Source organism: Natrix helvetica, assembly GCF_964273705.1.
Source record: "Natrix helvetica genome assembly, chromosome: 1".
Classification (NCBI taxonomy): domain Eukaryota; kingdom Metazoa; phylum Chordata; class Lepidosauria; order Squamata; family Natricidae; genus Natrix; species Natrix helvetica.
This window is the reverse complement of record NC_138548.1, coordinates 6,505,079-6,528,639: the sequence shown is the minus strand read 5'-3', so window position 1 is coordinate 6,528,639 and position 23,561 is coordinate 6,505,079. Positions and strand designations below refer to the sequence as shown.

The 23,561-nt window shown below is 41.5% G+C and overlaps 2 protein-coding genes across 2 annotated transcripts in view; both read left to right on the top strand.

Moving 5' to 3' along the window:
- LOC309384285 (uncharacterized protein) overlaps nt 1-11,391 on the top strand; it is a 38,499-nt gene extending 27,108 nt beyond the window's left edge. The window contains exons 9-16 of the mRNA XM_081937599.1: nt 3,347-3,440; nt 3,635-3,772; nt 4,175-4,300; nt 5,167-5,325; nt 5,792-6,016; nt 6,211-6,379; nt 9,879-9,984; nt 11,259-11,391. Coding sequence (XP_081793725.1) covers nt 3,347-3,440; nt 3,635-3,772; nt 4,175-4,300; nt 5,167-5,325; nt 5,792-6,016; nt 6,211-6,379; nt 9,879-9,984; nt 11,259-11,373 — 1,132 coding nt within the window. The 3' untranslated portion in view covers nt 11,374-11,391. The remainder of the gene's footprint in view (nt 1-3,346; nt 3,441-3,634; nt 3,773-4,174; nt 4,301-5,166; nt 5,326-5,791; nt 6,017-6,210; nt 6,380-9,878; nt 9,985-11,258) is intronic.
- Nucleotides 11,392-14,848: 3,457 nt separating this feature from the next.
- On the top strand, nt 14,849-21,574 carry LOC309386334 (cathepsin L2-like). The gene is made up of 7 exons (XM_081941580.1): nt 14,849-14,983; nt 15,384-15,509; nt 16,297-16,449; nt 16,918-17,142; nt 17,337-17,505; nt 20,646-20,754; nt 21,330-21,574. Exons 1-7 carry the CDS (start codon nt 14,855-14,857, stop codon nt 21,442-21,444), a joined length of 1,026 nt encoding a protein of 341 aa, XP_081797706.1. The 5' UTR covers nt 14,849-14,854; the 3' UTR covers nt 21,445-21,574.
- Nucleotides 21,575-23,561: the final 1,987 nt, after the last annotated feature.

Below are 23,561 nucleotides of genomic sequence, written 5' to 3'. Positions count from 1 at the left end.
TGATTCACTTAACAACTGTGGCAAGAAAGGTCATAAAATGGGGCAAAACTAACAACAAATGTCTCACTTAACAACAAAAAAATTGGACTCAGTTGTGGATGTAAGTTGAGGACTACCTGCATAAAGAATCATATGTCTTCATGGGACTGAAAGGCAACTCAAACACCTGGATGGGAAATAACTATTATTTTCTTTGGGGAATTATAATACCTCCATTTTTGAAAAGCCACAATGGTGGAGTCAATCTGCAGTTTAAAACCCAAATTAAAGGATGCATACAGGCAGTAGTGCTAATATTAACATCCAGATAAGCAGGGATTCACACCAGACAAACAATCCAGCACAAAACAATGCCCTAATCAAGGCACTGCCAAAGAGAAAACCACAGTCCTATCAATACTGGCAGGGCAAACGACTATATATTAACAGGGAGAAAACCCCACAGTAATCAGCAGTTACGATGTTCCCTAGTCGGGTATTGAAATCTTTCCTCAAGAAGTAAATGACACTCCAGCAAAGAAAACTATTGAGTCAGACAAACAAGCGAACAGTAAACAACAGCCTAATCAATGAACTGACATGAAAAAACAACATGCCCACCAATAATGTTACTTAGCTGGGTTATGAAATGTCTGCAAGATAACAGCCAAGCTCAGAGAACAGCGGGGGTCCCACAATCCAATCTTCAGCTACAGTTGCAAATATTTTTAAACGTTAAATTTTTTTAAACGTTAAATTTTTTAATTGCATATTGGGTTCTTACAATTGGGGTATTTTAATGCTGATTTTTAACTGTCTATATGATGTAATTTGTTACCTCCTCCGTGTCCGTGTCCGTGTATGTGTATGTGTGTTTTGTATGTATGTATGTCTATGTGTTTTTTATACATCTTCTATGTTTTATATGCTCCATTGTACGCCGCCCCGAGTCCTACTTGGAAAGGGAGCGGCTAATAAATTCAAATATAAATAAATAAATAAATAAATTTTCTTCTACTGACAGCCCAAAGAGAGACATTGAAAAGGAGTCGGATACCAGTTGTTCTGCCAATTGTTACTACTTAATTGGCATCCATTGTCGATTGCCAGTTTTTAATTTTTCTTATCCCATGCCATCTTCTAGTTAGGCCTAAATCTCAGCTGAGAAGCACAAGGCCAACATAAAACCACCAACAATAGGGTAATTAAAAGACTAGAGTAGTAGTAAGGGGATAACAGATTTGAAAGTGACCTTGGAGGTTTTCTAGTCCAACCCTCTGCTCAAGCAGGAGACCCTAAAGGATTCCAGACAAATGGTTGTCCAATCTCCAGGGTTGAAAACCTCCAGGGATGAAGCATCCATAATGACTGAAGGCAAGCCCTTTCGCTGGTTGATTGCTCTCACTGATGAGAAATTTCTCCTTACTTCTAAGTTGGTTCTCTTTTCCAGCCGTTACTCCTTGTCTTGCCCTCAGATGCTTTGGAGAATAGGCTGTCCTTGTCTTCCCTGTGACAGCCCCTCATATATTGGAAGACTGCTGTCATGTCACCCCCGAGTTCAGTGATGGCGAACCTATGGCATGAGTGCCACAGGTGGCACGCAGATCCATTTGCCAGAGCACGCGAGGCGTTGCCCTGTCAGCTGGCCAGCGTGCATGCGCATGCTGGCCAGCTGAGTTCACCCTTTTTTAAACCCATTTTTCACCCTCCCCAGGCTCCAGAGGCTTTATAGGAGCCTGGGGAGGGCAAAAAGAGCCCCCCCCCCCGCTCCCCTCCGGAGGCCTTCCGGAGGCTTCATGAGCTTCTGTGAAGCCTCCGGAGCGTTAAAAACCGGCCCTACGGGCAAACCGGAAGTTTGGAAACGGACTTCAGGTTTGCTTGAAGGGTCGTTTTGAGCGCTCCAAAGGCTTCAGGGACTGTCCAGAGGCTTCCCTGAAGCCTTCGGAATGCTTAAAATGACCCTCCAAGCAAACCAGAAGTGACTTCCGGTTTGCTCGAAGGGTCGTTTTGAGTGCTCTGAAGGTGTCTGGGAGGCCTCCAGACGCTCCCTGAAGCCTTCGGAGCACTCAAAACGACCCTCCGAGCAAACAGGAAGTCACTCCGGTTTGCTCGGAGGGTCGTTTTGACTACTCCGAAAGCTTCAGGGAAGCCTCCGGAGGGCGTCTGGGGGGGGAGGCTGTTTTCGCCCTCCCCAGGCTCCTATAAAGCCTCTGGAGCCTAGGGAGGGCAAAAAAAGCATGTAAAAATGGGGGGAGTGTCTGTAGTGCACGCATGCGCGCTGGGGGGTTGCACATTTCATTATGGGTGCGGCACGCCTGCACACGACCCCCCCTGCGCTCCCCCCACTTATGGCACACGAGCCAAAAAAGGTTCGCCATTGTTGCCCTAGTTCTTCTCTTTGTTAGACTAGACATATGCAGTTCTTGCAACCATATCCAGTCTAAACTAGGCCGAAAAGGAAATATGTCAAGATTTTGCCATGCAAATAAGTTAGACAAAAGTCTGTACCAAAAAGCATCTTTTACACTAATATTCAAGAATGCAAGACAATTTAGCGATTATTGCCAAACCTTTACAGGTAGTCCTCGACTTACAACAGTTCACTCGGTGAACCTTCAAAGTTGCAACAACACTGCAAAAAGTGAGTTATGACCATTTCACATCCCCATGGTCACATGACTTACATTTGGATGCTTGAAATCTGACTCACCTTGCAATGTCCCAGGGACACGTGATCAAATTAATTGGCAATTGTTTCATATTTATGACCGTTGCTGTGTCCCAAGGTCATGCAATCCCTTTTTGTGACCTTTTGACAAGCAAAGTCAATGTGAAACCAGATTCCCTTAACAATGTGTTACTAATTTAATAACTGCAGCGCTTCACTTAACAAATGTGGCAAGAAAAGTCGCAAAATGGGGCAAAAAACAAAAATTTCTCACTTAGCAACTTTAGGCTCAATTGTGATTGTAAGTTGAGGACTATCTATATTGGGCCTGCCGAAATTGCATGTAGAACCCATGTCTGGAAAATAAATACCAAATCATAACCATTTTAGCATTAATAAACAGTTCTCAAGGTTGGAGAACCCATTTGCCCAAATAAAGATGGACCCTCAATTGACATATTCCCCAACAATTAGTAATAACTGCAATTGTCTTTGAATCTCCTACTTGGGGTAAGTAACATGATGGACCTCATGTTTTTTTCCAAGAATCAAGATAAACAGAAGAGCTAGATAGAAATCAAACATGAAATTTATCTTCATAGGACATTAAAACGGCTGCAACCACACAAAGTCAGCGAAGTTTCCAAGGACAGGAGTTACGAATCAGATTTATATTTTCCTTGTAAATGTCAATCAAAGGCAGTGGAAAGTGGCAGTTATCTTTGCTTATAAAAGGGGCTGCTCTGTTTTGTTTAACAACTGCCTTTTTAACTTCTGTAAAGATTTACTTGCGGTGAGGTTCCAGCTGATTACCATAACCCTCAAACTTTTCAGAGATTTTCATGTCATAGTTTTAATTTCTTTTTTTTTTAGTACTGTAAGTCAGGGTTTGGAACCTGTTCTCAACCAGATGTTACTGGGCTGTAACTTATCAGGCTGCGACATTAAGGCTGAATTCTTCAATTCTCTTCTTTTTCCTTCTCCTAGAGAAAGACAATGTTGTCCGCCTCAGTGGTGGCCCTGATCTGGTTGGTCTCCCTGAGGACCTTGTCCACAGCTTTGGATCCAACCCTGGAGGGGACATGGAGAGACTGGAAGGCCACTCACGGTAAAGAATACGCTCAGGTGAGTTTCCTCCAATGATACTCAAATTAAATTGCTGTATACTGCTTTAACAGTTCCGATACAATGTGGGCTGGCTGTCACTCCTGATGCTCTTCTGTAGTTTCTGTCCCACAGGAACAAACATCCTACTTTCACTTCAGGTGTTCCAGTTCCGTACCTTGATTTCAACTTAGAATAGCAATGTTTATAAACTTACTTTCTTCTATCTGTCTTCAGACAAACTTTGTGAGGAATAGTGTCCTGTGTACTAAATGAAAATTGAAGGGAATTTGTTCCATTCCTGGGCGATTGAATTCTGGTCTGATAAAACTTTTATGGAAGAGAATATGAGTTCTAGATCTTCTAGGTGCCACTTGTTTAGGCTGATGTGACTAAGGGATCTTCTCTTTCTCGGCTTCCCAGGAGGAGGAGGAATCCTTTCGAAGAGCCGTGTGGGAGGAGAATTTGCAGATGATCCAAGACCATAATCAACAGGCTGACCTAGGGAAATACACCTACTGGCTTGGCATGAACCACTTTGGTGATTTGGTAAGCCTGGATCATTCGTCTGTCTGTCTGTCTGTCCATCCACCCACCCACCCACCCACCTATCTCTGATTTCTTTAGCCACCCATCTCAGCAAATGACTCTAGTTTTCACTTATTTATTAGACATAGATGTCCCTTTTCCTAGAAGTTCCAGATGCCGAATCTACTATCCCCACTTCCCATACCAAAAACCTCAAGACAACGATTGGGATGCTTGCTCTTTCTCAGCCCAAAGGCCCCCAGTGAGCTTCCATGAATGAAGTGGTCATGGATTTGTCTCTTTCCAGTCCATGGCTTTTACAATCATACTATATTGCAGAATTTGAATCCAATGACCAATGCTATATTGATGACTGCATGATGGCTATTTTGTCATCACATTCATTTACATCACATTGTAGTTTCAGAATGCCAAGAGCACATCAAGCAGACCCAGCGAAAGGCCACCAACAATGGAATTATTGTTAATTTGCAATCATTTCATCTGAGTACAGAGTTCTAATATTCTAGCACTTACAAATACATAATTTTAAACACTGGATGCGTTTAACCATCTCTGTGAATTCATCCTTATCATCTCTCCCAGTCTATTATCCAGACTGGGAATCGTAGCATTTTAAATGCCAGGCGTTAAAGCTGATTCATGGAGGCTGCAAAATTCTGGGAGTTGAAGTCTAGACATCTTAAAAGTCACCAAAATTGGAAAACACTGCAGTAGACTTAACTAAACACAAAGTCCTCTATGACAACAGGTTTGGTTTGTGCATAGCATATATTCTTTACATTTGATCACGGGATAAAACTTATGAAGGAGAAAGATGACAAGTGGAAATGGAGATCTGTTAAGATTGTTCTTCTCCTCTTCAGACCAATGAAGAGCTTGACAAGCGGCTGCATTGCCTGCTCTCTGATTTTGATAATGTAAGTAAAGTCAAAGGAATCCCGTTCAAATCTTCAGAAAATCCGGATATCCCTGACCACATGGACTGGAGAATCAAAGGTGGTGTCAGCGAGGTCAAGGATCAGGTGGGTTGTGATGGATGGTTCTCGGTATTATGTAGAGATGTTTTAAAGAAAGAGTGTTCTGATTTGTCCATTTGGTCCCATCAGAATTTGAGCGATTCACAAAGACTTGCAGATAACACTAAATTCTTTTCTCTTAACTATATCCCTAAAACTTTAATCCTGTCAGAACTCATTTTCCTCCAGCTGCTTACTACCAAGTACTGAGAATTGTTAAAGGAATATAAATTGAGAACATTTAATCAGGGGAGTAGCTTCCTCCAGAAGTTGTCTGTGTTCTATTAGTCGAAGTTTTTAAGAAGAGATTGGATAGGCATTTCTCCTCAATGGTATAGGATCTCCCGCCCAAGCAGAGGGCTGTGGCTGCACTAGAAGAGCTCCGAGTTTCCTTCCAACTCTGTTGTACTATATTGAGTTTTCATATGCTCAGTGAATCACTCCAGCTTTTCTTTTTTCTTTTTTAACCCAGGGTAACTGTGGATCATGCTGGTCCTTCAGTGCCACTGGTGCTCTGGAAGGCATGCATTTCAAGAAGACGGGGAAGCTGGTCTCGCTGAGCGAACAAAATCTTATTGACTGTTCCGGGGACCCAGAGTATAAAGGGTGCAACGGTGGATTTATGGAAAAAGCTTTTGAAACTGTGCGGAAGCGAGGCGGAATCAATTCAGAGAAAAGCTACCCTTATGACAGAACGGTAATAAATGATCGCATCTGTGTATCTCCCAGCCCTTTCCTTCTGCATGCATCAAGCTGAATTGTTTTGCTCTGTCTCTAGTTGCTAATGCCTCCAGCAATAGGATGGAAAAGAATCTAGTCATGAGTGGAGACAATTTCTATTAAAACTTATCAATGGCCACAATTTCTTAGGATCACCCTTTTCTTCTGCAGGATGGTATGGATTGTCGCTATAACCCTGAGGAATCTATTACCAGATGTAGCTCATTCGGAAAGATCATGGGGGAGGATGAAAAAGGTCTTCAGGAAGCTGTGGCCAAGATTGGTCCAATTTCTGTTGGAGTAGATTCTAGGAGTAGCAGGTTCCGCTTCTATAAGTCAGGTAAGGTTCCTGACGGCGCTCACATTTGACCTTGTGGTTCTTGCCATCTCTTCTGCCAACTAATATTTAACACTGATGAGGCCATACTCTTTCTAAATATTAAAGGGTTATGTTTTTCTTTCCAAGATGGTGACAAGATCAACTTACGTAGATTTTTCTGTTAGGTAGGCTGATTTGTTTTGAGGGCTTTGCTGTGTTAGGATAACATGTGATTTGAATGCACTATTGCAGGCTAACTCTGCCAATTGCCAGCAGTTCGATTATCAACAGCTCGAGGTACACTAAGCCTTTTATTTTCACAGGGTCGGTAAAATGTGGACCCAGATTGTTGGGGGGCAAAATGAACTCTGTAAATGGCTTAGAGGGGGCTGTAAAGCACTGTGAAGAGGTATATAAGTCTAAGTGCTATTGCTCAGGTGGTTATTGGGGCAATTTTCATTTGGTCTCAAAAGCTTCTTGGGTTGCATCATTGTTGGGATTGTGGGGCCAGCTGTAAGGCTCTGAGTCCAACTTTTGAACACAGCTCTTTCCTTGGAGGTGGTCACTATTTTCCATCTTCCTGGCCAACTAATAGCCTGGTGCCAATCAATATTATCCAACATTCAACTGCTTTATTTATTAGTTATCTGTCTTGGAATTGTGTGTATCTCTGGACCTTTGCTATTCCTTGTCTGTGGGTAGTTTCCTGCCTCTTTTGTGTGATACACTGTGCTGGGCTAGGAGCATTTGGTTCCTCCAGGATCAAAAGTTTTGGGATTTTAGCAATTGAATGTAAGCCCAAATTGGCCTAGAAAAAGAGCAGGGAAGAGCAACAAAGATTATTAGGGGACTGAAGGTTATAACATATTAAGAACAGGTGCAGGAATTGGGTGACTCTAATGAAAAGAAGGACACGGGGTGACATGATAGCAGTCTTACAATATATCTAAGGGGCTACTACAAAGAAAAAGGGGCCAACCTATTCTCCAAAGCATTGGAAGGCAGGAGAAGAAGTAATCAGTGGAAGATCATTAAAGAGAGCTCCAACCTGGAACTAAGGAGAAATTTTCTGACAGTGAGAACAATTAATCAGTGGAACAACTTCAGAGGTTGTGGGTGCTCTAACACTGGAGCTTTTCAAGAAGATATTGGAGAGATGTTTGAACAATATGGTGTTGGGTGTCTTGATTGAGCAGTGGTTGGACTAGATGATCTCCCAGGTCCCTACCGATTCTGTTATTCTGTCGCCTTTAACATCAGTGCCTGACATGTCTATATGGGGCTGTTCACCTTTTGTTTCCTTGGTTCCCTTATAGCTTCTGGGTAGAGTTAATAGAAAATAACAGAATAATAGAGTTGGATGGGACCTTGGAGGTCTTCTAGCCCAACCCCCTGCTGAAGCAGGAGACCATTTTTGACAAATGGTTATTCAATCCCTTCTTAAAATCTTCCAGTGTTGGAGCACCCACAACTTTTGAAGGCAAGTTGCTCCATTGATTGATTGTTCTTACTGTCAGGTTGAGTTAATGAAGCTAGTTTCTCTGTGGTGTTTCAGATGTTTGGAGAAATTCTTAAGGTTATTCTTTGAAATACAAAAGAAATGATTGAGGTTCAAGAAAAAAATGCCTACTTACTCAGGCCTCTGGGATCCCAAATAGAAATTGTCAGATTTCCTCTTGGCTTCAAATGTATATATTGAACATAGAAGTGCTAAGACACTGGTCCTATGAACCCTATACATTGAACAATTGGGGCACCTTGCAAGGGGATTCATTTATTTAATTATTGTATCTTTGTATTAACACAGTTATATCTCATGAATGGAGGCGAATGCACGTATCCCAGTTTAACGCCGCAGGATTGAATCTGGGTTGGTCACCAGGACCAGAGATTGTTGTCTTCTGAGTTTTGGACTTACGCTGGACTTCCCTGAAGATGAGCTCCAGCACCAGTCCTAAAGGTCAAAAGACAAAGCCTATGGTCCCGGTGACCGATCCAGAGTGGAACCTGCAACATTTCTATCTTAGCATTTATTGTGTTGTGAATGCCCCAACACTGGAAGTCTTTAAGAAGATCTTGGATAGCCTTCTGTCTGGAACGGTGTAGGGTTTCCTGCCTAGGCAGGGGGTTGGACTAGAAGGCCTCCAAGGTCCCTTCCAACTCTACTATTGTATTGTATTGTATTTCATATCATCTACCCTATTCTAATGGGCCAACCCTATTAGACCATGTAACTTATTTTATTTTATTGATAAGATTGCAAGGCTAATCAATCAATCAACTACTACTAGTCCATAGAAGTAAAGCTCAGAATTTTTCCTGAGTTACACCACAACTACACAAACCCTTCTCAATCGATAAGAGGAGAATGTTTGTAGCTCATGGTTTAAATGAGAGGTCTTTGGTGTTCTCTGAGCTTGGTTGTTTCCTTGCAGATGTTTCATCACTCATGATGTTACCTAGTCAGATTATAAAACATCTGCAAGAAAACAATCACGCTCAGAGAGCTCCAAGGTTATGGGAGTGATTATGGGGAGTACAAGGTACTCCCATGTGACACCTCTCCTGCGCGAGCTACACTGGCTTCCTGTGGTCTATCGGGTGCGTTTCAAGGTTTTGATAACGATCTTCAAAGCGCTCCATGGCTCAGGACCTAGTTACCTGCGGGATCGTATCTTGCCCCATACATCCCTACGACAAATTCGCTCACACAGAGAGGGACTTCTCCAGGTGCCGTCCACCAGACAGTGTCGAGGGGCGACACCTAGGAGCAGAGCCTTCTCTGTGATGGGCCCAGCCCTGTGGAATGACCTCCCCCCTGATATCAGGACCACCTCTGACCTCCGCTCCTTCCGCGTAAAGCTTAAGACCCACCTCTTCCAAGTAGCTGGCCTGGCTCAACCATAGTTTTATCATATCGCTCCTGACGGGTTTTTTAATTGTGTATTTTGTATTGTAATTGAGGGATTTTAAATTGAAATTTTAATGCTATTTTATTCATTTGTTTACCTCCTCCATGCACATGCATATGTATATGTTTATGTATTGTTATATTTGTATATTTTTATGTGTTTTAATTGTAAGCCGCCCCGAGTCCTTCTGGAGAGGGTGCGGCTAATCAAATAAAATTTGATTGATTGATTGAAGGACCCTTCTCAATATTGTTTATTTTGAGAGTGACTTTTTTCTCCAGCACAGGATATAATAGTTGTTAAACATATTAAACAGACAAAAAAAGAAAAACTAAAAGACACTAATGAAGAATAAGAAATCTGTTTGATCAACATAGTCCTAGGAAATTGGTTCTCTGGAAAAAGCTGGGAAATACCATTAAAGTTTAAGGGTTTTGTCCAGTGCCAGGACAAAAAGGACCCAGGTGAAAACATCTCCAGTAAGACATATTTCAAATTAGAGATGCAATCATTAAAAAGGCCTCTGCTGCAGCTAAAATAGGGTGGGGCATCTGGCTGCCAGTAAGGATGAGTTATTCACTAGGTTATTTCTTATTCTCTCCATCCAGGTATATATAAAGAACAGTATCGTGGAATAAAACGCATAGATCATGCTATGCTGATTGTGGGTTATAACTGCACTGAGGGCAAAGGATATTGGATCCTAAAGAACAGGTGAGTAAACAGACATCAGTCTGCAGAACTGTAGGAAATTGGAAATTTACCTACTATATAACTTACTTGCTTTCCTCATGGGATTTTCCCATGGAAAATTTTATTTTGTTTATTAAATTTATTGGCCGTCCATCCTACCACAGTACAACTCTTGGCAGCTTAAAATGTTAATTTTGCATCTCCCAAGAATATCTTTCAGCTGGGTTTGAAGACAATGCTCCTGAAGTACTTGGAGATGTCCAACTCATACCGAAGATGTTAGCTGAGGAAGGTGATCTCCAAGTAGCATCACCTGAAAATAGAATGGGAAGCTTTTTCTTACCTGGAGCACTTGGATATTTGAACTCTCTGTCTTAGCTTTCCGTAAAGATGGGCAAGGCACCCACAATATTCTCAGAAGTGCTTCTGCCTTATAACCCCTATCTTCTGTTAAAATTCCATGTGAAGATATCATCTGCACTGTGGGAAATTGCAAATGAATTATCATTCGGACCAAAGATTTATCCAAATTATGTGGAAAGTCCTTTGGAAGTTTAGCTTGTACCATCTTCGTTGTAATTTTGGCCCACTGCTTCTTTTATGATCTTGTCTTCTGGGGCAATATGGAATAAGGCCATTTCCTCTTCCATGTTACAACCCCCTTCAGATATCAGTCCCGCTTGGCTGACCCCTCTGCAGACAATTTATTTATTTAGCATAGTTAGCATATGGCATATCATCCATGGACTTGCATTTTATATTGACATTTTATCTAGATTAAAAAGTCCATATAAAATATGAATGTTTAAAAATTCCATATTCATATAGTAACGTCTAGGCCATCTAACAATTAAGACACAGCATTGTTTATATGAAGGAGAAGAAATCAGATACGAGAGCAGTAATATGCCCTCAGTTTACAGTCGGTCACGATATGATATACACCTTGACATGGGAACCGACAGAGGGGAGGAGGATACAATGCCCCATTTATGCAGTGAGTCCTAGCAGCTGCTGGGGGAGGTCTGCAGGCTAAACATATTCAGATCTTCTTATGCTTAGTTTCCATCTTGAAGTCAGGTTGCCTATCCTCTGTGAAGCCATGGACCAGGAAGTTGGTCTAATGTTGCCATATAGCTCTTCTTTTAAAAATGGCGGCCTCCCTGTTAACTCATGGCAAAAGGCCTCCTTTTGCACCATGCTTTTGGAGTTGACGAAACTTCAGCTAGAATCATGAATGATTCACTGTGCTGCAGAATTTTAGAAATAAAGATTCTGTATTCTTCTCTTCACAGCTGGTCCACTCTTTGGGGCGAGAAAGGTTACATGCGCCTAGTCAAAGGATCAAATGAATGCAATGTCGCCCGTTATGCCATCTATCCTATCCCAGATCCAGAGAAGGGAATGTAATTTCTTCTTTCAGCATAAGGATCGTTTGAAATGCGGAGCTAAAAGTCACCAATGAATCACCTGCTGCTTCTGAAGCTTCTGGAAGAAAAAAAATGTTAATAAATGCGCTTGGGCAATGCTATTCAGAACTGTCAAAGCACGCTCTATTCTATCATATCCATGTTAATTAGATTATTAGAATAACAGAGTTGGAAGGGGCCTTGGAGGTCATCTAGTCCAACTCACTGCTTAGGCAGGAAACCTTATACCACTTCAGACAAATGGATATCCAACATCTTCTTAAAAACTTCCATTGTTGGAACATTTACAAATTCTGGAAGCAAGCTGTTCCACTGATTAATTGTTCTGTCAGGAAATTCTTCCTTAGTTCTAAGTTGTTTCTCTCCTTGATTAGTTTCTACCCATTGCTTCAGGTTCTACCCGCAGTGGCTTTAGAGAATAGTTTGACTCCCTCTTCTTTGTGGCATCCCCTGAGATATTGGGACACTGCTATCATGTCTCCCCTGGTTCCTTCTTTCTCTTAAGCTAAACATACCTAGTTCCTGCAACTGTTCTTCATATGTTTTAGCCTCCAGTCCCCTAATCATCTTTGTTGCTCTTCTCTGCACTCTTTCTAGAGTCTCCACATCTTTTCTACATTATGGTGACCAGAACTGAATGCAGGATTCCAAGTGTGGCCTTACCAAGGCCTTATAAAGTGGTATTAACCCTTCACGTGATCTTGATTCTCTCCCTCTGTTGATGCAGCCTAGAACTGTGTTGGCTTTTTTGGCAGCTGCTGCACACGGCTGGCTCCTATTTAAGTGGTTGTCCACTAGGACTCCAAGATCGCTCTGACAGTTACTATTATTGAGCAAGGTACCAAATATACTGTACCTGTGCATTTTGTTTTTCTTGACTAAATGTAGAACCTTACTTTTTTCACCATTGAATTTTATTTTGTTAGTTAGAGCTCAATGTCAAGACCCTTCTGTATCTTAAGAGTGTCTTCTGGAGTGTTGGCTATTCCTGCCAGCTTAGGGTCATTTGCAAATTTGATGAGTTCCCCATCTATCCCCTCATCCAAGTCATTGATGAAGATGTTGTAGAGTACTGGGCCTAAAACAGAGCCCTGGGGTACTCCACGGCACGCTGCCCTCCATGTAGAAGCAGTTCCATTGAGAACTGTGTGTTGAGTGTGGTTGGTCAACCAGTTAGGAATCCATCTGGCAGCGATGCTCTCTAACCCACATTTTTCTACTTTATCCAGTAGTAGGTTATGATCTACTTTGTCAAAAGCCTTATTGAAGTGTTTGTTAGGGTTATAGTGTTGGTATAAATGTGGCATATTTCCACATGGAATGTCAGAATTGCTGATGTGACTAGTACTATAAAAAAACCATGGAAAATGTGCATTAGAAATATGTATTAATTTCATACACATGTGGTTTGAGATAACAGTTGAGACGACACTGTTTATTCGGTGCAGTGCAAAGAAATGTGCTCTCAGGACTACATCACACAACATTGTCCATTGAGAGCCCTCGGTACTCAAATTGGCATGCGTATTACACACGTTTGGAAAACAAAGTACATGATCAATAGCAATTAACAGGTAAGAAGCAACAACATATTCACATCCCTGATAGAGTAGGGGATGCTCCTTCCAGAAGGTGGGTTTATTCCTACAATATTACAGCCCTCACCCCTCTATCCCTAATCAATAAGGCTGATAGTTAAGTGCAAATCTTTCAAGATATGAAACACGAAAATAGAAGATCATGATGATGATTATATTCATTCAATCCATTAATCATGTCCAACTCCTGGCAATTCTATGCGTCAGGTCTCTCCACATCTTCCAATCTTGCACTATTAATTTGAATTCTTCTAGGCTTTGTTGGTGTTAGGTTTGGTGGTGTCCAGCCCCCTATTCTTTGGTGGCTTCGTTTCCTTTTCCGCCAGTTCTTTCAAACATAATTGCTTTCTCCAGTGAATGGCCAAAAAAATGGGAGACATTCTAAGTAATGGTTTGCAATAGGAAGAGTGGTCAGCCTTCTTTCCACTGCTGCTTTCCTTCAGGATGATACGGGCTTTCTATCATATAGCCTTCCAAGAATTTTAAGGCCTGGCTGTAAGGCCGAAGAACGAGAGTCTCCAAGACAAAAACATCTAAAAAAAATGGGTGAGCCAAATCAACATCTTTCAATAAATGGGGGTCTCTCTGGCTAAAACCACTTATGCAGGCAGTCCTCAACATATCACCATTCGCTTAATGACTCTTCACAGTTATAACACCATTGAAAAAAAGTGACTTGCACCCAGTTCTGATACGTGTGGCCGTAGCAACATTCTCACAGTCAAGTGAACAAATTTCGAGAACTTGGCAACAAGCTCATGTGAAGATGGTTGCAGCACCTCAGGGTTTTGTGATTGCCATTTGCAACCTTCCCAGCTGCCTTCTGACAAGCAAAGGCAATGGGGAAACCAGATTCACTGATCAACCTGTTACTAATTTATCAGCTGCAGTGATTCAATTAACAAATGTGGCAATAAATTTCTCACTGAGCAACATAATCTTTGGGCTCAATTTTGATTGTAAGTTGAGGACTACCTATATTAGGCCTGTCTGAATTGCATGTTGAACCTATGTCTGGAAAATAAATACCGAATCACAATCATTTTAGCGTGAGCATTAATAAACAGTTCTGAACGTTAAAGAATCCATTCTTCAACCCTGAGTGTCGTTTGCCCAAATAAAGATGGACCCTCAATTGACATATTACCCCACAGTTATTAATAACTGCTGTTGTTTTTGTATCTCCTGCTTGGGAGGAGCAGAGTGGAGCTCATGCTTTTTCCAATATTCAAGATAAACAGAAGAGCTAGATAGAAATCAAACATGAAATTTATCTTCATAGGACATTAAAACGGTTGCAACCACACAAACTCAATAAAGTTTCCATGGTTAGGAGATACGATTTAGGTCAGCAGTCTAATCAGTGGCTTTTTTGCAACTATTTTGCTTTATAGGACTCCCTTCCCCCCAAATAAAATATCTAAGAAAGAAAGAGTTAAAAGAACATTATCTTACTGAAATGAAAAAAACAAACAAACATTGCTTTCTAAAGAATTCTAGAGATATGCTATTTCCTTGTAAATGTCAATTAAAGGCAGTGGGAAGTGGCAATTATATGTTCGTTTATAAAAGGGGCTGCTGCAGTTTTGTTTAACAACTGCCTTTTTGCCTTCTGTATCAACCTGCTGAGGTGAGGTTCCAGTTGGCTACTTCAAACTTTCCAGAGATGTTCATGTCCTCATTTGATTTAAGCATTTATTAACAATAATTGAATAGTTTAAATCTCTTTTTTTTAGCAACGTAAGTCAGGATTTGGAACCTGTTCTTAACCAGATGTTAGTAGCCTTTAAGCCTTACCATGTTGCCACGTTGACCCTCCTGAGTTCTTCAATTCTCTTCTTTTCCTTCTCCTAGAGAAAGACAATGTTGTCCATCTCAGTGGTGGCCCTGATCTGGTTGGTCTCCCTGAGGACCTTGTCCACAGCTTTGGATCCAACCCTGGAGGGGACATGGAGAGACTGGAAGGCCACTCACGGTAAAGAATACGCTCAGGTGAGTTTCCTCCAATGATACTCAAATTAAATTGCTGTATTCTGGTTTAACAGTTCCGATACAATGTGGGCTGGCTGTCACTCCTGATGTTCTTCTGTAGTTTCTGTCCCACAGGAACAAACATCCTACTTTCACTTCAAGTGCTCCAGTTCCATACCTTGATTTCAACTTAAAATAGCAATGTTTATAAACTTACGTTCTGCTATCTGTCTTCAGACATACTTTGTGAGGAATAGTGTCCTGTGTATCAAAAGAAGATTGAATGGTGTTTGTTCCATTCCTGGGAGATTGAATTCTGGTCTGATAAAACTTTTATGGAAGAATATGAGTTCTAGATCTTCTAGGTGCCACTTGTTTAGGCTGATGCAACTAAGGGATCTTCCCTTTCTTGACTTCCCAGGAGGAGGAAGAATCCTTTCGAAGAGCCGTGTGGGAGGATAATTTACAGATGATCCAAGACCATAATCAACAGGCTGACCTGGGGAAATACACCTACTGGCTTGGCATGAACCACTTTGGTGATTTGGTAAGCCTGGATCATTCGTCTGTCTGTCTGTCTGTCCACCCACCTACCCACCCACTCAGCCACCTACCTACCTCTGATTTCTTCAGCCACCCATCTCAGCAAATGACTCTAGTTGTCACTTATTTATTAGGCATAGATGTCCCTTTTACTAGAAGTTCCAGATTCCGAATCTGGAGGCCCCCAGTGAGCTTCCATGAATGAAGTCGTCATGGATTTGTCTCTTTCCAGTCTTTTACAATCATGCTATACTGCAGAATTTGAATCCAATGACCAACATTATATTGATGACTGCATGATTGCTATTCTGTCATCACATTCATTTACATCACATTGTAGCTTCAGAATGCCAAGAGCACATCAAGCAGACCCAGCCAAAGGCCACCAGCAATGGAATTATTGTTAATTTACAATCATTTCATCTGAGTACAGAGTTCTAATATTCCAGGACTTACAAATACATAATTTTAAACATTGGATGTGTTTAGCCATCTCTGTGAATTCATCTTTACAATCTCTCCCAGTCTATTATCCAGACTGGGAATCTTAGCATTTTACCTGCCAGGTGTTTGAGCTGATTCATGGAGGCTGCAGAATTCTGGGAGTTGAAGTCTAGACATCTTAAAAGTTGCCAAAATTGAGAAACACTGCAGTAGACTTAACTATACACAAACTCTTCTGTGATAACCAGGTTTGGTTTGTTGATAACATATATTATTTGCATTTGATCATAGGATAAAACTGAGAAGTAGAAATGGAGATCTGTTAAGATTGTTTTTCTCCTCCTCAGACCAATGAAGAGCTTGACAAGAGGCTGCATTGCCTGCTTTCTGATAATGTAAGTAAAGTCAAAGGAATCCCGTTCAAATCTTCAGAAAATCCAGATACCCCTGACCACGTGGACTGGAGAATCAAAGGTGGTGTCACCAAAGTCAAGGATCAGGTGGGTTGTGGTGGATGGTTCTGGGCATTACGTAGAGATGTTTTGAAGGAAAATAAAAGTGTTCTGATCTATCCATTTAGCCCCAAGTCAGAACACATTCACAAAGACTTGCAGAAAAAGCTAAATTCTTTTCTCTTAACTATAGCCCTAAAACTTTAATCCTGTCAGAACTCATTTTCCTCCAGCTGCTTACTACCAAGTATTGAGACTTGTTAAAGGAATATAAATTGAGAACATTTAATCAGTGGAGTGGCTTCCTCCAGAAGTCGTCTGTGTTCTATCACTCAAAGTTTTTAAGAAGAGATTGGAAAGCTGTTTGTGAGCAATAGCATAGTATCTCCTGCCCAAGCAGAGGGCTGTGGCTGCACTAGAAGAGCTCCGAGTTTCCTTCCAACTCTGTTGTACTATACTGAGTTTTCATATGCTCAGTGGATCACTCCAGCTTTTCTTTTTTCTTTTTTAACCCAGGGTAACTGTGGATCATGCTGGTCCTTCAGTGCCACTGGTGCTCTGGAAGGCATGCATTTCAAGAAGACGGGGAAGCTGGTCTCGCTGAGCGAACAAAATCTTATTGACTGTTCCGGGGACCCAGAGTATAAAGGGTGCAAAGGTGGATTTATGGAAAAAGCTTTTGAAACTGTGCGGAAGCGAGGCGGAATCAATTCAGAGAAAAGCTACCCTTATGACAGAACGGTAATAAATGATCAAATCTGTGTATCTCCCAGCCCTTTCCTTCTGCATGCATCAAGCTGAATTGTTTTGCTCTGTCTCTAGTTGCTAATGCCTCCAGCAATAGGATGGAAAAGAATCTAGTCATGAGTGGAGACAATTTCTATTAAAACTTATCAATGGCAACAATTTCTTAGGATCACCCTTTTCTTCTGCAGGATGGTATGGATTGTCGCTATAACCCTGAGGAATCTATTACCAGATGTAGCTCATTCGGAAAGATCATGGAGGGGGATGAAAAAGGTCTTCAGGAAGCTGTGGCCAAGATTGGTCCAGTTTCTGTTGGAATAGATGCTGGGAGTAGCAAGTTCCACTACTATAAGTCAGGTAAGGTTCCTGACAGGGCTCACATTTGACCTTGTGGTTCTTGCCATCTCTTCTGCCAACTAATATTTAACACTGATGAGGCCATACTCTTTCGAAGTACTAAAAGGTTATGTTGTTGTTTTGAAGATGGTGAAAAGAGAGATTTTACTTTATTTTAAGCTTTACTGAGCTTTTTCTGTTAGATTTGCTGGTTTGTTTTAAAGACTTTGCTGTGTTAGGATAACATGGTGGTACAGGGATTGGAATGCAGTATTGCAGGCTAATTCTGCCAACTCTCAGCAGTTCAATTCCCAACAGCGCAAGATAGACTCTGCTTTCCTTTCTTCCGAAGTCAGTAAAATGAGGACCAGATTGTTGGGGGCAAAATGAACTCTGTAAATCGCTTAGTGAGGGCTGTAAAGCACTGTGAAGAGGTATATAAGTCTATTGCTCAGGTGGTTATTGGGGCAATTTTCATTTGGTCCCAGAGGCTTCTCCGGTTGCATCATTGTTGGGATTGTGGGGCCAGCTACGTATATGGCTCTTAGAGCCCAACTTTTGAACACAGCTCCTTCCTTGGAGGTGGTCACTATTTTCCATCTTCCTGGCCAACTAATAGCCTGGTGCCAATCAATATTCTCCATCATCATGCTTTATTTATTAGTTATCTGTCTTGGAATTGTGTGCATCTCTGGAGAAGAAAAATGGTTGTGTGACAGAATGCCTATCATCTTGCTTCTCCTGGACCTTTGCTATTCCTTGTCTGTGGGTAGTTTCCTGCCTCTTTTGTGTGATACAATGGGGTGCCCTGGGAGCATTTGGTCCCTCCAGGATCAAAGGTTTTGGGATTTTAGCAATTGATTGTAAGCCCAGGATGGCCTAGAAAGAGGGCAGAGAAGAGCAACAAAGATGATTAAGGGACTGGAGGCTAAAACATATGAACAACAGTTGCAGGAATTGGGTGTCTCTACTCTAATGAAAAGAAGGACACGGGGTGACGTGATAGCAGTCTTCCAATATCTAAGGGGCTGCTACAAAGAAGAAGGGGTCAACCTATTCTCCAAAGCATTGGAAGGCAGGAGAAGAAGTAATCAGTGGAAGATCATTAAAGAGAGCTCCAACCTGGAACTAAGGAGAAATTTTCTGACAGTGAGAACAGTTAATCAGTGGAACAACTTCAGAAGTTGTGGGTGCTCTAACACTGGAGCTTTTCAAGAAGATATTGGAGAGATGTTTGAACAATATGGTGTTGGGTGTCTTGATTGAGCAATGGTTGGACTAGATGATCTCCCAGGTCCCTTCTGATTCTATTATTCTATCTCCTTTAACATCAGTGCCTGACATGTCTATATGGGGATGTTCACCTTTTGTCCTTTGGTTCCATTATAGCTTCTGGGTGGAAAATAACAGAATAATAGAGTTGGAAGGAACCTTGGAGGTCTTCTAGCCCAACCCACTGCTCAAACAGGAGACCATTTTTGACAAATGTCTATCTAGTCCCTTCTTAAAAGCCTCCAACATTGGAGCAACCAAAGTTTTTTCATGGATTGGTTGTTCTTGCTGTCAGGTTGATTTAATAAAGCTACTGGAGTTTCTCTGCGGTGCTTCAGACAGTTGGAGAAATTGTTAAGGCTATTCTTTGAAATACAAAAGAGCTGATTAAGGTTCTAGAAAAATCTCTATTCACTCATGCCACTGGGATCCCAACCAGAGAATGTCATGTTTCCTCCTGGATTCAAATCAGAGGTAGGTCCTACCAGTTCGGACCGGTTCGGCCGAACCGGTAATGGTATGGCGGCCTGAGCTGCTGGAACCGGCAGTGACCCAGGCTTGTCACACCCCCCGAACCAGTTCCCATGTCACCGCCATCATCTTGTTTTTAATTGAACTGCACACGCACAGTGCGCACGCTCAAGCAAACCGGCATTAAAGCCGTCCAGAACGCATCCCTGTTTTAAATGTATATATTGAGCATAGAACTACTAAGTTTATAACTAAGACACTAATTCTATGAAACCCTATACATTGAACAGTTGAGGCAACTTGCAAGGGGGATTCATTTATTTAATTATTGTCTCTTTGTATTAACAAATTTATATCTGAAGAATGAAGGCGAATGCACGTATCCCAGGATAACGCCGCAGGATTGAATCTGGGTTGGTCACCAGGACCAGAGATTGTCGTCTTCTGAGCTTTTGGACTCATGCTGGAGAGAAGTTTCCTGAAGATGAGCTCCAGCACCAGTCCTAAAGGTCAGAAGACAAAGCCTCTGGTCCCGGTGACCGATCCACATTGGATCCTGCAACATTTCTATCTTACCATTAATTTCCTCCCGTATACCCTGTTCTGAAATTAGACAATGTAGTTTATTTTATTGATAAGATTGCAAAGCTAATCAATCAATCAACTACTACTAGTCCGCAGAAGTAAAGCTCAGAATTTTTCCTGAGTTGCACCAAACTACACAAACCCTTTTCAATCGATAAGAGGAGAATGTTTGAAGCTCAGGGTTTAAATGAGGGGTCTTTGGTGTTCTCTGAGCATGGTTGTTTCCTTGCAGATGTTTCATCACTCATGATGTTACCTAGTCAGATTATAAAACATCTGCAAGAAAACAATCACGCTCAGAGAGCTCCAAGGACCCTTCTCAATATTCTTTATTTTGAGAGTGACTTTTTTCTCCAGCACAAGATAAAATAGTTGCTAAACATATTCAACAGACAAAAAAGAAAAAGAAAAACTAAAGGACACTAATGAAAAATAAGGAATCTATTTGATCAACACAGTCCTATGGGATTGGTTCTCTGGGAAAAGCTGGGAAATACCATTATAGTCTAAGGCAGGGGTGTCCAAACATGGGAACTTTAAGACTTGTGGACTTCAACTCCCAGAATTCCCCAGCCAGCCATGCTGGCTGGGGAATTCTGGGAATTGAAGTCCACAAGTCTTAAAGTTCTCAAGTTTGGACACCCCTGGTCTAAGGGTTTTGTCCAGTGCCTGGGCAAAAGGGGCCCAGGTGAAAACATCTCCAGTAAGACATATTTCAAATTAGAGATGCAATCATTAAAAAGGCCTCTGCTCTCAGCTAAGATAGAGTTGGGCATCTGGCTGCCAGTAAGGATGAGTTATTCACTGGGTTATTTCTTATTCTCTCTATCCAGGTATATATAGAGAAGACTATGATGGAGAAAGACAGTTAAATCATGCTATGCTGATTGTGGGTTATAACAACTCCAGCGGGGGCAAAGGCTATTGGATCGTAAAGAACAGGTGAATAAACAGACATCAGTCTGCATAAGTGTAAAAAATAGGAAATTCGCTTACTGTATGACATACTTGAATGCCCTCAGTTTACAGTCGGTCACGATATGATATACAACTTGACGTGGGACGCTACAGAGTGGAGGAGGCTACTATGCCCCATTTGTGCAGTGAGTCCCAGCAAATGCTAAGCAAAGTCTGCAGGCTAAACATACCCAGATCTTCTTTTACTTAATTTCCATCTTGAAGTCAGGTTGCCTATCCTCTGTGAAGCCATGGACCAGGAAGTTGGTCTAATGTTGCCATATAGTTCTTCTTTTAAAAATGGCGGCCGCCCTGTTAACGCGTGGCAAAAAGCCTCCTTCTTGCACCATGCTTTTGGAGATGGCGAAACTTCAGCTAGAATCATGAATGATCCACTGTGCTGCAGAACTGCAGAAATAGAATGAATAGAATGAATGAGCTGGAAGGAACCCTGGAGGTCTACTAGTCCAGCCCCTGCTCAAGCAGGAGAACCTATACTATTTCAGATAAGTGACTGTCTACAACTCTAGATAAATGTTCTTCTATTCTTACTTTCACAGCTGGTCCACTCTTTGGGGAGAGAAAGGTTACATGCGCATAGCCAAAGGATCAAATGAATGCGGCATTGCCGAATACGCTGCCTTCCCTATCCCAGATCCAGAGAAGGGAATATAATTTCTTCTTTCAGCATAAGGATCGTTTGAAATGCGGAGCTAAAAGTCACCAACGAATGACCTGCTGCTTCCGAAGCTTCTGGAATAATAATAAAAAGTTAATAAATGCTTTTGGGCAATGCTATTCAGAACTATCAGAGCACACTCTATTCTAACATATCCATGTTAATTAGATTATTAGAATAACAGAGTTGGAAGGGACCTTGGAGGTCTTCTAGTCCAACCCCCTGCTTAGACAGGAAACCCTACAGCACTTCAGACAAATGGTTATCCAACATCTTCTTAAAGACTTCCAATGTTGAAACATTCACATCTTCTATGAAGTTAATTGTTAATTGTTAGTTAATTGTTCTGTTAGGAAATTTCTCCTTAGTTCTAAGTTATTTCTCTTCTTGATTAGTTTCCACCCATTGCTTCTTGTCCTGCCCTCAAGTGCCTTGGAGAATAGCTTGACTCCTTCTTCTTCATGTCATGTCACCCCTAGTCCTTATTTTCATTAAACTAGACATATCCAGTTCCTGGAACTGTTCTTCATATGTTTTAGCCTCCAGTCCCCTAATCCTCTCTGTTGCTCTTCTCTGCACTCTTTATCTTTTTACATTGTGGCGATCAAAAGTGGATGCACTATTCCAAGGGTGGCCTTACCAAGGCATTATAAAGTGGTACTAACACTTCACCTGATCTCGATTCTATCCCTCTGTTGATGCAGCCTAGAAATGTGTTGGCTTTTTTGGCAGCTGCTGCACACTGCTGGCTCCTACTTAAATGGTTGTCCACTAGGACTCCAAGATCCCACTCACACAGTTACTACTATTGAGCAAGGTACCGCATATACTGTACCTGTGCAATGTGTTTCACCATTGAATTTCATTTTGTTAGATAGCGTCCAATGTTCAAATCTGTCAAGATTCTTCTGTATCTTGAGCCTATCTTCTGGAATGTTGGCGATTCCTGCCAGCTTGGTGTCATCTGTAAATTTGATGAGTTCCCCATCTATCCCCTTGTCCAAGTTATTGATGAAGATGTTGAAGAGTACTGAGCCTAAAACAGAACCTTGGGAATGTGTGTAGATGCAGATCCATTGAGGACTAAAAGTTGAGTGTGGTTGGTCAGCCAGTTACGAATCCATCTGGTGGTGATGCTGTCTAACCCACATTTTTCTATTTTATCTAGTAGTACGTTATGGTCTACTTTATCAAATAGCTTATTAAAGTGTTTGTTAGGGATATAGTATTGGTATAAATGTGGCATATTTCCACATGGAATGTCAGAATTCCTGATGCATCTAACACTGTAAAAAAAAACCACAGAAAATGTGCATTAGAAATATGTATTAATTTCATACACATGTGGTTTGAGATAACAGTTGAGATGACACTGTTTATTCGATGCAGTGCAAAGAAATGTGCGCTCAGGACTACATCACACAACATCGTCCATTGAGAGCCCTCAGGACTCAAATTGGCATGTGTATTACATGTTTGGAAAACATAGCACATGATCAATAGCAATTAACAGGTAAGAAGCAACAACATATATTCACACCTGATACTCTGATGCTCCTTCCAGAAGTGGATTCATTCCTACAATATTATAGACCTCACCCCTCTATCCCTAGTTGATAAGGCTGATAGTTAAGCGTGCAAAGTTTTCAAGATAATTTATATACAACAAGAAAACGGGAGATGAGGAGGAGGAGGAGGATTATGTTCATTCAATCGTGTCCAATTCTTGGCAATTCTATGTGTCCGGTGTCTCCACATCTTCCAAACTTGCACCATTAATTTGAATTGTTCTATGCTTTGTTGGTATTAAGTTTGATGGTGTCCAGTCACTCTATTCTTTGGTGGTCTGGTTTCCTTTTACTGCCAATTCTTTCAAACATAATTGCTTTCTCCAGTGAATGGCCAAAAAAATAGGACACATTCTAAGTAATGGTTTACAATAGGAAGAGGAGTCAGCCTTCTTCCCACTGCTGATTCCCTTCAGGATGATACACGGGTCAGGATGTAAGTCCCAAGAATGAGAGACCCCCAAGGCAAAAACATCTAAAGAAAAGAAGTGGGCTAAATGAACATCTTTCAACAAATGGGGGTCATTCTGGATAAAACCAAGGAT

Bases quoted from the DNA above. Each gene is read 5' to 3' on its own strand.
- LOC309386334 (XM_081941580.1), top strand. From the start codon at position 14,855: ATGTTGTCCATCTCAGTGGTGGCCCTGATCTGGTTGGTCTCCCTGAGG. The intron at 16,450-16,917 runs GTGGGTTGTGGT...TTTTTAACCCAG, and splicing joins TCACCAAAGTCAAGGATCAG to GGTAACTGTGGATCATGCTG. The intron at 17,506-20,645 runs GTAAGGTTCCTG...CTCTCTATCCAG, and splicing joins GTTCCACTACTATAAGTCAG to GTATATATAGAGAAGACTAT.